At 41.2% G+C, this 14,439-nt stretch overlaps 1 protein-coding gene across 1 annotated transcript; it reads left to right on the forward strand.

The window, feature by feature from the left end:
* Positions 1 to 2,036: 2,036 nt before the first annotated feature.
* Positions 2,037 to 14,395, forward strand: LOC146568775 (5-hydroxytryptamine receptor 3A-like). The gene is made up of 11 exons (XM_085283422.1): positions 2,037 to 2,083; positions 7,424 to 7,504; positions 8,843 to 9,006; positions 9,440 to 9,484; positions 9,621 to 9,730; positions 11,241 to 11,410; positions 11,523 to 11,683; positions 11,836 to 12,046; positions 12,142 to 12,321; positions 12,414 to 12,517; positions 12,753 to 14,395. The coding sequence occupies exons 1-11, from the start codon at positions 2,047 to 2,049 to the stop codon at positions 12,978 to 12,980; spliced, it is 1,491 nt and encodes a 496-aa protein (XP_085139548.1). The 5' UTR covers positions 2,037 to 2,046; the 3' UTR covers positions 12,981 to 14,395.
* The last annotated feature ends 44 nt before the right edge of the window (positions 14,396 to 14,439 follow it).

The following is a 14,439-nucleotide window of genomic DNA, read 5'->3' on the forward strand; positions in this document are numbered from 1 at the left end:
CAATAATCAGCTCCTACCAATATCCACCCTCCTAGTGAGAGTGCTTTAACTTTTAACTTAAAACACACCCACTGGGAGGAGTCTTGTGACCTAGGGGTGGAGCAATACAAAAAGGAAAGGGCAAAACAACCACACACTCATGTGGGGTTTTTTTTTAATTATCAGGTGACTTTTTTTTCATTATGTCTCAATACATAGCACTTTACTGTGCAAATAGGCTACACATAACTGTATGAACACAAATCAGTGTAAATACATGTGACTATGTCATTTGGATCTCTGATGACAACCAGCGTTCCAGTGTTTTTAATGAGAAAAAAATAAAAGCATGGAAATTGCTTCATTGTTTTAATGTCTTGAATTTAATCTCCGACACAGCATGCGTGATATGATTTCTGAAGAAATGGAAATGGAGCAAAGACAGTCAGAAGACACCTATTATGAACCACACTCATTATATTGCAGAAGTAATCACTGAAATGAAACCATTGATTGATTTTTTGATGGTTTTCATATTGATATTTCCTTTGCCAAATATTTTGTGTGTTTCTTTTGCTTATAAAACCAATGAGTGTTCAAGGTGTCAAGAACACATACAACCATATACCACAAAATATATATATTCCTTCCTGATCTGCTCAGTTATTTTTACATTCCTGTTTACATGTAGGAATATGATAGTGAGAGTATCTCCTCATTAACATGTCAGTCACTAATAACAGTGTCAACCATTTTGGCTTCAGTCAGTCTATAGTTGTTTACACTGTAAGTATTCCTGGAAATGTCATTGTCCGTGTTCTACCTACTTCACTGTAGATGCAAAACCTAATTGCATACCTTAACATCCATTCAGCATGGTTGCACTACTCACAACTCTGAATGTACGAATGTGTACTGTTCCTATTAGGGTCAGACTACACTGTCACATAATAATTCTTTCTTTTAACATAAATGTATTTGTTTTGCTTTTTCCTAGTGCAAGGAAAACACAATTTTCATGCTTGATTTTTTTTAAAGCACTGATAATGGATAAAAATGAATGCTGACATTGGAACAGCAGTACGTAATGAACTTGAATATTTTCAGTGTCTGATCACTGATTACTGATAAAGCAACAATAAGATCACAGTTATCAACTTTCTCTTTTTGCCAAATGGGACCGAACTGCGTCTCCTGATCGAGCACTGAAATATGTTTTCTTCTCCTCACATTCATATTTTGCTGCTTTGATTGATAAATATCTGAACATCTGAAAGATGATAAAGAAATGTGTGGCTATCTAGATATAATTCAGTTTTGTATATTCCGGTGACATAGGATCTGTTGTTTGCAAGTCTGATACAGTTTTACAACATTTACACAACCTGGACATGAATTGTGGATTCACATGCCTTTATTACCTGGATGCTCTAAAATGCTCTAAAATCATCTGTAGATTCTTATAAAGCACACCAATTCCACAAACAAGACCAGTACAATGAACATTAGTGAAATTTTATCTGTAGAAACATCTATTTAAAGACACATGCAGAAGGAAATAGACAATAAATTTAGAAAAAATGTTTTGTTTTCTTAATTCATAATCATCCATAATACCAGCACATTTTCAATTGTTTTCTATTAATGTTTTTAATTAAAAGCCAGAGTTAAAGCTCTTCTATTGTTTAGATTGGTATGTAATCAGTCTGATTCAATTACTTTTAATGATTAAATATTGATACTGTTTAAAAAAAAGTTAACTTTTATTCAAAATAGAAAGAAAATACAATAATCAACCAGATTAATGACAGGAACGTAAAAGTTTGAGCTGGAAAATAGAATATTAAGAGTTTGGTTGAATGCAGGAAAAATATTAATTCCATGGCTTTTTTTAAAAACAAAAGCTTAAACAAATTAGTGTTTAAGCTTTTGTTACCACTCTGTTAGGATAGATACAATTTGCCCCACCCTCTGTTGGGCAGGGCTATGACATCAATAGAGGAAAATAGAAAACTCTCTAGACACCACAGAGAGGGTGAAAAAGCTCTCTGGTCTCTCAAGGCTACAATGATTGCAAGTTTCTTCTTCCTGCTGTTACTTGTGGGTAAGCTCAGATTATTCTAATTAAATGGAGATGACAATTTATACCATTTAATTTACTTTATTTTTTATGAGTATAAATATATTTTTATATTTTATTTTATTTTAATCAGTAACGCTTCTTTACTTGTAATAGATTGCATTTCAGTGCAAGAACAGGTTCCTCTATAATTTCCCAGTAAATATATCTTGTTTACTAAATTAAATTCCACTTTTTTGTAATTAATAGATCAGAGATATAAAATAAAAAGAAAGAGAGAAAGAAAGATAACACATCTGGTATCTAGTAACTCAGATGGATTTAAACTTAAGTATATTAAGTATATATTATAAGTATATATTAAGTATATTTAATAAAGTATATTCAATATGAAGATGTACAAAATGTTTTCAGATGGACTGCAGGCAGGCATTTTGGAACCTGGACTCTTTAGCTACAAATGTGTTGCTATAGATAAGTCTTAAATTCCCAGAGGTTTAAGATTCTTAGAATCTTTTGATGATATTATGTCCTGTAGATGATGAGACATTCAAAGTCTTCACAATTTTATATTGAGGAATATTATTCTGAAGTTGTTCTACTATTTAAAATACAGTTTTTTCGTAGATTATTGATTTTCTGCCCAGCTTTACTTCTGAGAAAATCTGCTTTGCTCAGACGGTCTTTTTACATCTAATCATGCTCACTGGCTTCCTGCTATTAACCTAATGGTTTGCAAAATGTTTCTCCAGCTAGTTCTTTTTTGTTATTTTACTTTTTCAGCCGTTTTTTCCCCATCCATCTTTTTTCAGATGTGTTGCAATCAAACTGAACTGATAATTGTCAGTGTCAACTGTAAAATGACTTAATTTAAACATTTGTTCTCTAGCATATCGAGACTATCTCTCCACACCTTTACATATTCCATATGTACGGGGTAGGAGCCCTCTTGGTCGTGGCGTGTGGATATTTCTTTAAGACACTCCAGCACGCCCGGCTACGCCCCATAGCTTATGTATAAAACAGCTGTGCGGACGTGACACCAGTGTGTGTGTGTTTGTGTGTGTAAGTGAGAGAGAGTGTGTGTGTGTGTGTGTGAGAGAGAGAGAGAGAGAGTGAGTGAGAGAGAGAGCCTTGAGAGTGGGGTATGAATGTGCGTCCGTCAGGAGCGTGCTTCGGCATCCTCCGTGGGCGCTGCCTCTCCCCTGGTAGATTCCCCCTGTGTGCCCTGGTGTTCCCCGCTATTCCCCTGGTATCCCTTAGCTTGGTACCCCCTAGCTAGCCCTTGCTTTCCCTTGGTTGGTCCCCCTTCCCTGGCATATCGCCTCGAAAAAAAAACCAGGCTTAAGTGCCGGCCAACGCTTCATTCATTTTGACCATTCATTTTGTGAAAAAGTGAAAAATTAGTATCATTACATTACCATTCAGTTTGGGGGTTACAACAGAAAATTATATATTTATTGCTCACGGGGTATCAGATGGGATTATTTTAACAAACCATTAACATTTTGGCTGATAACTATTTTTATTCTCCTGTAACTTTACTATATAAAGAGCTAAATCCTCCAAAGTTTCAGGAGTAATGCTTCATAATAAAAAGTGTTTGTGAACTAAAAATCAGCAATGTGGGATACTGTTTGTCCGTGATTTACATAGGGGGAACAAATTGTGTCAGGATCAGCCTGATATTATTTGTATCCCACTATAACTTCGTTGTATAAAGAGCTAACATCTCAAAAATGTCAGGAGTAGTTAGTCATTATAAGAAGTGTTTGTAAACTAAAAATCAACAATGTGGGATACTGTTTGTCCGTGATTTGGACAGTCCAGCGTGTGCTCCCGACGCAGGGGAAACAAATTCTGTTGGTGATATCTAGTTTGGCACGACACCGGCTACCTTCCTGGTTAGCGTGTGGCCCCGCCCCCTTGCTTGGTAGAAGAAGTATGGCAGCCCACCGTCCCAAACATGTCTGTGAATGGCATTTTGCCTTTTTACGGTAGGCACGAGCAGTGTGGCTGTGCCTGGCTGTGTCTGATTTTTCAGCCGGCGAGTGAGTGTTCTCCAGCCTGCCGCACTGTGTCTCATTTCGAAGTTCACACCTGCTGCTCCCCTGTCTGCGGACAGCGCTTGCGACCGCTTAGCCCTGGGGCAGACCTTTGGGTTAAGTCCCCGCTTAGCCATCAGCGGGCTGGACTGCCAGCCCCCCCGTCTGTGGACGGCTGGGCGGCTCCGTGGTTGAATGGACCCTACAGGTTGCATCCCTGCCTTGGCCCTGCGTCTTGCAGCTGTACTGCTGCTGCGGGCTGTGTTCCTCTGGCGTATAGCCCACGGTTCGCCGACTCACACGCCAGTCGGACCTTGCTGTGTCTGATATGTCAGTCGCTGAGTGGGTGTTCTCCAGCACGCAGCGCTGGCTCTCCATCTAGTGGGTTTCCCCTGTATCGTGGGTCACATGGCCAGCAGGTGCCCGCTCAGTGAGTTGACACCTCCCGTCTGTCCGTTAGTGTCTCATCAGGCCCCCTCTGCTGGCCCCCTGTCTATAGACTCTGCAGAGTGGCTGCTATGCACTGGTGATGAACCTTGGGTTGCTCCTCACTTGGGCCCTTAGTGGCCTGAGCCACCAGCACCTCCCCTATCGTGGTTGGTGCAGGTCAGCTGCTCTACTCCTGGGACAGGCCCTGGGCCTCGTCCTCCCTGGGCTAATCCACTGAGTGGCCGAGATGCTTCGACAGGCTCTTTCTCCCTGGCACTGTGTCACTGCCTAGTGCCAGGCAAGTCTCTGTTGTGGCTTGACTTCTCTAGGTGGTGGCTCCGCCTTCCCTTCTGGGGCATCATCTGCATATCGCGGGCTTCTGTCACAGCGATAGCCAGCTGCTGTGCTCGAGTGGCTTGGTAGGCTGTGTTGCCCTGGTGTTTGCCCACGTTCGCCGGCTTCCACGCCAGTCGCACCTCGCTGCGGCGAGTGGCATTCTACAGCCTAGTGTGTTGCCCGCAGTGCGCGGTTCACACGGCCAGCAGGGCTCCTGTCATTGCTCGAGTGGGGCGGCTTCTCGGCCCTGACTGCAGCTTCAGCCTCTGCTGCTGCTGCTACTGCTGCTGCTGCAGGCTGTGTTCCCCTGGCGTATTGCCCGCGCTTCGCCGGTTTACGCGCCAGCTGGACCTCGCTGTGTCTGATGCTCAGCGAGTGAGTGTTCTCCAGCCCACAGCGCCTGGCTCCCTGCAGGCGGTTCACCCGTTGCGTGTTAGCCAGGCCTCGCTGTGTCTGATAAGTCAGCCAGCGAGTGTGTTGTGCCGCTTGGCCCTGGGGCGACCTGTGGGTCGCGTCCCTGGCTTGGAGCTCCTCTCCAGCGGCTGCACTACAGCTGCTTGCTGTGTTCCCCTGGCGTGTAAGCCAGCGAATGCAGCAATAGTCGGGCCTCGCTATGTCTGATACGTCAGCCAGCAAATGTGTGTTCTCCAGCCTCCTTGGCCAGTCTCTGTCTGGCATATAGGCTGCTGCGACTGCAGGCTGTGTTCTCCTGGCATGTTGCCGCATTTGCCGGCTTGCCCGCCGGTCGATCCTCGCTGTGTCTGATGCCTTAGCAAGCGAGTGAGTGTCCCCCAGCCTGCGATGCTGGCTCCCTGTCTGTGCTTTGCCTGTGTGTCACGGACTTACACGGCCAGCACGGGGACGCCCAGTAGCTGGGACTTTGTGTATGATCTCGAGTGTCTCATTGCGAGTTCACTCTTGAGGCTCCTCTGTCTACAGACAAGCACGTGGTGACGGTGCTGGGGGTGGACCTTCGGGTCATCGCCTTGCTCAGCCCTCCACTTATGCCGGCTAGGCTGCCAGCCCCCCCCTCCCTGTCTGTGAACAGCTCGGGGTGGCTTCGGCTTTGAGGATGGACGGGTCACATCCAAAGCTTCACCTGCGGTTGCTGGCTGTGTTCCCCTGGCGTGTTGCCCGCTTCGCCGGCGTACACGCCAGTCGGACCTCGCTGTGGCGAGTGAGAGTTCTCCAGCCTGTAGCGCCGACTCTCTGTCTGGCATTGCCCTCATGTCGTAGGCCTATGCGACCAGCGGGATGCTACTTGGTAGCTCGGTGTGCTGCGTTCCCTGCCGGTCTGCCTCGCGGTTCCCGGGCTGACCTTGAGCGGCCAATCACTTGCGGTCCTGTGTCCTGCATGACCGGTTCAGAGCAGTCTAGCGTCTGCAGACTGCTGCCTCCACCCCCTGGCTCGGCCTTCGCATTGCGAAGCCCTGACCAGGGTGGTGTCTCTCTTGGTGCGTTGTCACTGACTCCCGGCACCTTCACTCTCGGTGGTGCACTGTCTCCTCGCGGGGTGTCTTACAGAGTTACCCCGTACATATGGAATATGTAACGGTGTGGAGAGATAGTCTCGATATGCTAGAGAACGTATGGTTACGGTGTAACCTTGGTTCTCTTAGTGAGAGACTATCTCTCCACCGTGAGGCCGCTCGGAGATGCGTTCTGATCATCACCGGTGTCACGTCCACACAGCTGTTTTATACGTAAGCTGTGGGGCGTAGCCGGGCGTGCTGGAGTGTCTTAAAGAAATATCCACACACCACGACCAAGGGGGCTCGTACTCCGTACATATGGAATATGTAACGGTGTGGAGAGATAGTCTCCCACTAAGAGAACCAAGGTTACACTGTAACCGTACGATATATTTTCCTGTGATATCTAACATCCATTAGTGTCATAATCCCTGAGTCTTAAACCCGAGTTTTTCAGTTTTGTGGTTCAAGGTTTGCTTTGGGCTTCGTGAAAGGATTTTATCAAAGTTGTTGTTTATGATTTTATTCTTGTGCTTTTATGTCTCTGATATTTTTGCCTTTACTTCTTTGCTCATAATGTTTCCTTATATTTGTTAGTTCTCTTTCATGACCCCATTCTGTTCCTCCAGTCTTAACTCTGTGGTTGTTTTTGGACACCAAGACACCAAAATCAAACAGATTGGTTTCTTGTGCTTTTCATTTCATTTCATTTCCTTTGTCTCATTTTCACCGATTTGTTTCCCACCTGTTTTACCTTGTGTAAATATTCTCTCCTCTTGCCCTTTTCAGTGTCATCTCACTTTGCTGTGTGCTCCCCTGCTCTGTGTTTCTTGGTTCCATTATTCCTAGTTTTTAATTTTCATATCTCGCTCTGTGTGTGTTTTTGGACTTCCTTTGTTTGTCATTGTTCAGCAATTGAATTGAGTTCATACTGTTTCCAGAGTTTTGTGTTTGGTTCAGCATCCTGCCTGCCACACAGTTATTCATGACACTGCATTTTTAAATAAAACCTCAAATTAATTCTAACCACATATTAAAGTAAAGCAAGTCATATTAACACATTTTTTATTTTTAAAAATTAGTACACTCATTGTCAGCTGAAAATGCATCCAGTTCAGAGCTACAGGAAGATCAACAGATGACCAGTGAGACCACTATAAGAGGTACATAGCGTCTCTCTCTATCTCGCTCTCTCTCTCTCTCTCTCTCTCTTAAAGTCTTTTGCCACCTCTTATTTCCAGTCTCTCAGTTTTTCTCTCCTTGGGAGTCGTTTTCATTCCAGCACTTCCACCTAACCATTTTCTTAAGCCTATGACAGAGGATAACACAGTTTGACTGACATAAAATAGTATTTTTGCACCAACAAAGCAATTCTCAAAGAGCTATTAGTCAAAAACCTCATCCGAACATGAGCACACAAACAGTATCTCAAGTTCATGGCTTTAAGAAACAAAAAACAATCCAACAAAGATCTGATACAGGGCTAAGAGATGGATCTGGCCCTTCAGCCCCACCTGCCATTCACCAAAGCCTCAACAGAAATGGTCTCAGTGGAATGGAGGCTGTCAAGAGGCTCAGGGTGAAAAGGCTGAGGTATGTCAAATTACACAAGAACTGATAATCAGTCGCAACAAGTTTTGTAGACTGAAGAATCCAAAATTTGTACTTTTGGATTGAAACCTTTGTCTATATGTATAGAGGAGCTCAGCAGAGAGGTACCACAGCCAACTGTGAAACATGATGGAGGTTTTGTTATGATGTGGGGCTTCACTCAAGCCAGTGGGGTTCGGGAGCCAGTCAAAACTGTTTGAAGTATGAATGCAGAAAAGTACTGTCAGATTTTGATCAGGTATACAGGAGCAGCTGATCAGCATCTTTATTTATTTATTTTTTTTAGCTTGGCAACCACACTGCTAATGCAGTAAAAGAATAAAATGGATACAAAAGCACAGAATGGAAAACTAACAGTCAAAGATAGACCTCGAAATTAATTAAATAATGTGAAATCATTATGACAGATAATAGAACAAAAGGCCACTAACATCCAAAGAAGAGCTTTGAATGTCCTTAGTGAAGATTAGAAAACTACTACTGAAGACTACTTTAAGAAATTACAAGAAAGTTTGCCTAAGAGAGCTCAGACTATGTTGGATAATATTGTTTTTTATACGAAGTGTTGAATTTCAAGCTGGAATTGTATAAATGAAGTTTTTGCTTCATATACAGTAATTACATGTATGCTTGCTAACCTTTCAATTAATCTCTTCACTTTTAATAGCAAAATGTAAAGAAAATAAAGATGACTGAAGGCGTTTCCACAGTACTGTACATGCCAACAAGTGATGTCGTCTGTTTTTGTTGTTTGTTTGTTTTTTGTTTTCTTGACACAGTTATCCAGACCTGCAATAAATTGAAAATCTGAAATGAAAGCACAGAAGCTGCTTTATTGTTTTCATATCATAACATCAATGTCAAGAATGTCTTTTTATGTGTCCTTTTAGATAATGAAGTGGAAGTGGAGAAACTCTGCAATTTTCAGGCTATTGTACAGCACCTGGATCTAAGTAAAGACAGTATTAAGTACACTGTGAGCCGGCCCATTATAAACAACAGTCATCATACAGATGTTGTGCTTGACATGAAACTCTACGCTATTCTGGATATGGTAAGTTGTTCAAGCTACTTGTGTATGTTTGTGTGTTTTAGTTTGAATAAATGATAATGGACATTTTTGTTACCAAATAGTTTGTTTCTTTCGATAATAAAATAATGTCAAAAGTCTGCTCAATTGGTGCATATTTGTCTGCTTCATATGCATAATTTCAGTTTTCCATGTCATGTATTCTCTCAGTTTGGTATTCTCTTAATTATGGAGATCCATAAGCTTCATCTATGAATACATCAATGTCTGTCTTTTTGTGGCCTTCTATGCTTCTGTTAGTTGTCTAAGACCATTTAAGACTTCCCAGATGTTGGGTTTTTCTTGTCTATTGGAGGCTGCATACTGTTGATCTTACCCAGGTCTTTCTAGGATTACTGTGGCACAAGTCAGGCTCAACCATTTGAGCTTGAACACTGCTTGATTTCTTTGTTCACAGAGAGAAATTGACCAGACCTTAATTTCTTACATTTGGGTTTATTTGGTGAGTTTTCTCTTTCAAATACATCAATTTTCACAGTATTGTTGAAATTGAAATTGCTTGAAATTACGTGTTTTCATCTTTTGTCTTTTTCTCCTTGTTTGTATCTCTTTCCTCTTATTTGTATCCCTCTGACTAGTCATGGAAAAACGAGTACACTAAGTGGGATCCAGATCAATTCTGTGGAATTAAACAAATAACAATTCCTACTGAATATTTGTGGATGCCAGATATAACTATTTCAGAGATGTAAGTTTAACATATATGCACATAAACTCACACAGACCATACAGTCACTAGCAATAAGGCATTAAGCTACAGCTAAAAAAAAACAAACCCAAAGCTGAACATTTATAATTCATTATTAGAAACGTATATGCTGCTCTTCAAAATCTTAACATCATTAATTTTTTTTATCCTTGAAGATATTGTATAATTCATTAAATATGTTGCAAATTGAGCAGCAAGCCCTTCAAGTCCATGTGGTCATGTTGAGCCCTCCAAGACATTAATAAAGACTATATCTATGTTGACCATCCCATTAAAAAAGAATAGCAACTAAATGCTGTCCTGGATAATTGTTTTGTCATGGCGCAATCAGCTCAAACCAAGCAGGATTCATGAGGTACATGAGGTGGCTTTGAAACATGAAATGATAACCTTCCTTTTCCAAGATCCATTTTGTCCAGCACATATCTATATGGATGCACCTGAATATTCAGTTATTTGGATATCCCTCTGTCATTTAGATAATCTCGCAGTGATATTCCTGCACTTGTTCATCCTTGTGTTGCTAAAGTTTTAGTGTTTTAGTTTTAGTTTTAGTGCTAAATCCTTTGCAACCCCCCCCCCCCCCAAAAAAAAAAAAAACAAACAAACAAACCTATGGACAGATTGCTTGCCCACTGCTCTATTTCTTTTTACACACCTAAAACAACACATCCAAAAGATATTGTGTTAGATCTGCCTTTTCCTACAGACCAGTGGCTACTTTTTCAATGATGAAGAGTTACACATCCTGCACAGAGAGGAATGCAAGTTAGAGTAGCTCCTTTACATGAAAAAAGAAAGACCATGTCTGAATCAAGGAAGAGGCCTATGGGTACATCTTTCACCATCTTAAAGCTATTTCCCAACTTTCTCTGAATGGTACTCATGGCTTATCCAGTAACTACAGATTAAATCCTTAGTTTTTCTTATACTACGAAAATGGGTCAGTTCTTAATGGGGTACATTCTCCATAGTAACAGATGCTGTATTCTCCAGAGCAGAGATGAAAAGGTATGATTTGCTCTTGAGGGCAACAAAGGGCAAAACTTCTGTGGTCCATGTGTGGGTATTACCAGTTGGACTCTGTGTGGAACAGCCCTAGGGTTCATTTTTGTCCCACGCAGGCATGTTTGTGTGGGTCATTCGTATTGATCCTGGTGGTCTGAGCTTGATGAGGTGTGGATAAAGGCGTGTCTGAGGACAATTGGGAGGGAAGAGATCATTGGTTACCAAACTTTGTCAGAATTTCTAGTCCATCATTTCTAGCTGAAATTATTAAGTAATTTAACACAAACTCTTGTGTAAGTCGCCACTTGATGTTGCAGGTTTTATCTGGATTCTAACATAAGTAATTAAGACATGGTGGCTTAATGCATTAATCCTCCTCAGCTGGAGAGTAAGATTTGAGTAGGATTCTGTCTACCTATTTGTCATAACTGATGCTGCTTTTTTGAGTGGCTATAACTGATTGTAATTTTCTGTCTTACAGGACAGAGAGAGACAAAGCCTCTCCGAGTCCTTATCTCTCCATTGAAAGCGGTGGTTTGGTTGAATACAGAAATGACCAGGTGATCGTAAGCACCTGCAAGCTGCACGTGTACAAATTCCCTTTTGATGTTCAGAGGTGTAACCTCTCCTTTAAGTCTATCATGCACTCTGGTGAGCCCATAGCATATATGCGTGCCGTTAATGAAGTTATAAACCCAAACCATCAGATACAAAAATATATATTTCTTTCTTGCTGATCTTTTATTTTTATGTTTCACTTCAGATGAAGAAATAAAGTTACAATTCAACGAAACCAATAATACGGTCACAGAATGGTCTCGAAATGTGATGCAGACACAATACGAGTGGCTGTTTATCAACATGTCAGTTACCACCAAAACTGTCAATGAATTTGACTTCAACCAACTTATGATTGTTTACACTGTGAGTATTTCTGGGAGCAGCTGCACAGAAATGGGGAAAAAAGCATTAATCAATTTCGCTGCTTTTTCATTACTTTCCTTTTTGTGACCATAATACATGTCCAATATAGAGTAGGAGTAGGATGATTAACCACTTCACATGCAAATTGACAGATTACCATGAAGAGGAGGTCTGTCCTCTACATTGCCAATTTCTTGCTGCCAGTCTTCTTCTTCTTGGTTCTGGACTTAGCCTCCTTCCTGATATTAGACAGTGGAGGTGAGAAGCTTGGCTTCAAGATCACTGTCCTGCTCGCTGTCACAGTGATGCAGCTTCTTCTCAATGAGATTCTGCCCAGCTCTTCAGACAGTATTCCACTTATAGGTAAAGAAGAGCATATTTGACTTCATGCAGTGAATTAATCAAGCTATCAAGTCATTAAGTGATTTGTCCACTTTCATGCTGGATGCCCTCCTTAGCTGTCTATTGCATTGGGGTTTTTGCTCTGATGCTGCTCAGCCTCCTGGAGACAATTTTGGTGATGCATCTGATTGAGAAAGACTCGCCAGCCCAGGATAATGAGACAGATGGAAACCAAAGCCTGGTGGAGTGCTGTGAGGAGAAACAGGACATATCCAACTTTCACAGCTGTTTTAGAGGTGTGCTTAATTGTAGCAGTCGTTGTCTGTCACCTATCTATGTAATTCTAGCTGTGTTGCATTGTTCTTCCCGTCTATTTTTTTTATTCCAGACATGAAGAGATGTAGTCATTGTGCATCTGTTCATGATGTATCTGTGGATGAAAGACCAACTGTGTCTACATCAATCAACAGTCTGCCACCACTGACTATAAAGGTTGGAGTTAAATTGGACTTTTAAGTGTTTTTCAAGTGAAATATAAAAACTGATGAAAGACATCATGTTGCATGAGAGAGAGATTATCCCAAACCCTAACATGGGTGTTGAAAGTAAACACTTTCACTAAATCAATGTGAAAACAAATCAGTGTGTGAAATGTAGCAGCAACTAGACTATAAATGGCTGTATATGTAATGTTATTGATTACATTTCAACAAAACTATTTTTTCAGGGTTGTAGCTGCAACCTGATGAAGATGTTCTTTCCACTGGAAAAAGTCTCGGGTGACCTGCGGGAGACTAGGAAAACCGTGACTCTGCACAGTACCAACAAGAAGTCCGGCTACTGGACCAATATAGTAAAACATATCAACAGGGTTTTTGTCATTTTTTATTTGACAACAGTGACTGTGTTTTTGGCAATTATGATTTTATTGTGGAACAGTGCTGAAGATGAGTAGGCCGAAAGTTACTTTACTTTAAATCATTAGCATGAGGATTAACTTTACTTAACTAAAAGTTTCTGTTCCTTTATTAAGTCCAAGTCTAAAGTATGCATTTAGACTAGGGGTCGGTTTTGATTATCGATTTATCGATTAAAATCGATTCTGGCTTGGATAACGTGATATCATTCATTAAAATCCTGAATCGATTTTTTAATATAAATATATTTTATTCTCATGTTAAACCTCACAAAATTTCAACAACCACCAAACAGCTAAAACAGTAAATGAGAGCAGGTACACGGATTCTGCACAAAGACGTAAAACAAAGCGCGGACCGTGGATCAGAATCAGTGAGATGTCGCCTTTCTCACCCGACAGCACGGACACGGTCGGGGCTGAAAGCCGACAGCTCGCTGATTCTGATGTTTCGACCGGTCCGCGCTCTGTGTTTAGCGCTAGATTCTAAAGCTGTTAGTTTTATCTCTCTCCAAACAATATTGACCGAACCAGCAGCAAAAGAAGACCCAAACTAGGCTTCACATAAACATCGTCATGAACTCCCTCTTACTTTTGCTGTTTTGCTTCCACCAGGATAAAATCACACTTCATGCACAGCGCTCTCTCTCTCTCTCTCTCTCTTTGTACTTCAAGAACAGTTTCCCGTCTAAAAATCTGTTTTCTGCATTATTCGCTTGCTTGTTATGCACTAGTCTACCGTTGTTTACAGCGCTGTCCGCCGCTGTTTTTTTCCTTTTACTTTCTTCTGAAAAGAAAGCCTAATTTCTCCTGTTCAATAGGCTACTGAACAAATTTAATCTTTTTAAATTTATGCAAAATTGCAAAATGCTTAGCTGTGTCCCTGACGCTGCTTCACTTCAGCAGCATCAGGTAATGTTCATATGTTGATTAACGTTTTTCTTTGGTTTTTGATCTACGGCAGAATATTTTTATAACATCCGAGGCCTGGAAAATCGCCTTCATGTTTTTCTGTGTTTTATCCTCATCTACTTTGACACAAAGGCTTCTGCTGTGATGCTCACACCTTTGATAAAGTCTTGAAAGTGTCAGCTTTCTTATTATAGATGTAAAAATATGGAGATGTACCGATGCATGATCTGAATTATAATATTTCTGCCTGTCTGAGGCAATCTCAAATCTAAACAAATCAAATTGAATCAAATCGTGGATCGAATTGATTCGATTCGGACCTTGTGAATCGGAATTGAATCGATTCTAGAAATCAGTGACGATACCCAGCCCTAATTTAGACCCCTTTTCCTACACTTTATAACATTTGTACTGTGTGATGGACCTCATATTTCGGTCCACTTTGAACTCACATTTATTCACTGTAACTTTAGTTCACATCACATTATATGCATGGCAATATAAAGCAATGCAGTTCATGAGTGTTGTATATCTTTCATTTACATCTGTATCCTGTTGGAATAAACATTAAAAAGCTTTTTATTTT

This window comes from Mchenga conophoros, linkage group LG8, assembly GCF_057382185.1.
Source record: "Mchenga conophoros isolate Kocher_MC1m ecotype Shallow Benthic linkage group LG8, M_conophoros_male_GT1.1, whole genome shotgun sequence".
Taxonomy (NCBI): Eukaryota; Metazoa; Chordata; class Actinopteri; order Cichliformes; family Cichlidae; genus Mchenga; species Mchenga conophoros.

Bases quoted from the DNA above. Each gene is read 5' to 3' on its own strand.
- LOC146568775 (XM_085283422.1), top strand. From the start codon at position 2,047: ATGATTGCAAGTTTCTTCTTCCTGCTGTTACTTGTGG. The intron at 12,047-12,141 runs GTAAAGAAGAGC...TGCCCTCCTTAG, and splicing joins AGACAGTATTCCACTTATAG to CTGTCTATTGCATTGGGGTT. The intron at 12,322-12,413 runs GTGTGCTTAATT...TTTTTATTCCAG, and splicing joins CTTTCACAGCTGTTTTAGAG to ACATGAAGAGATGTAGTCAT.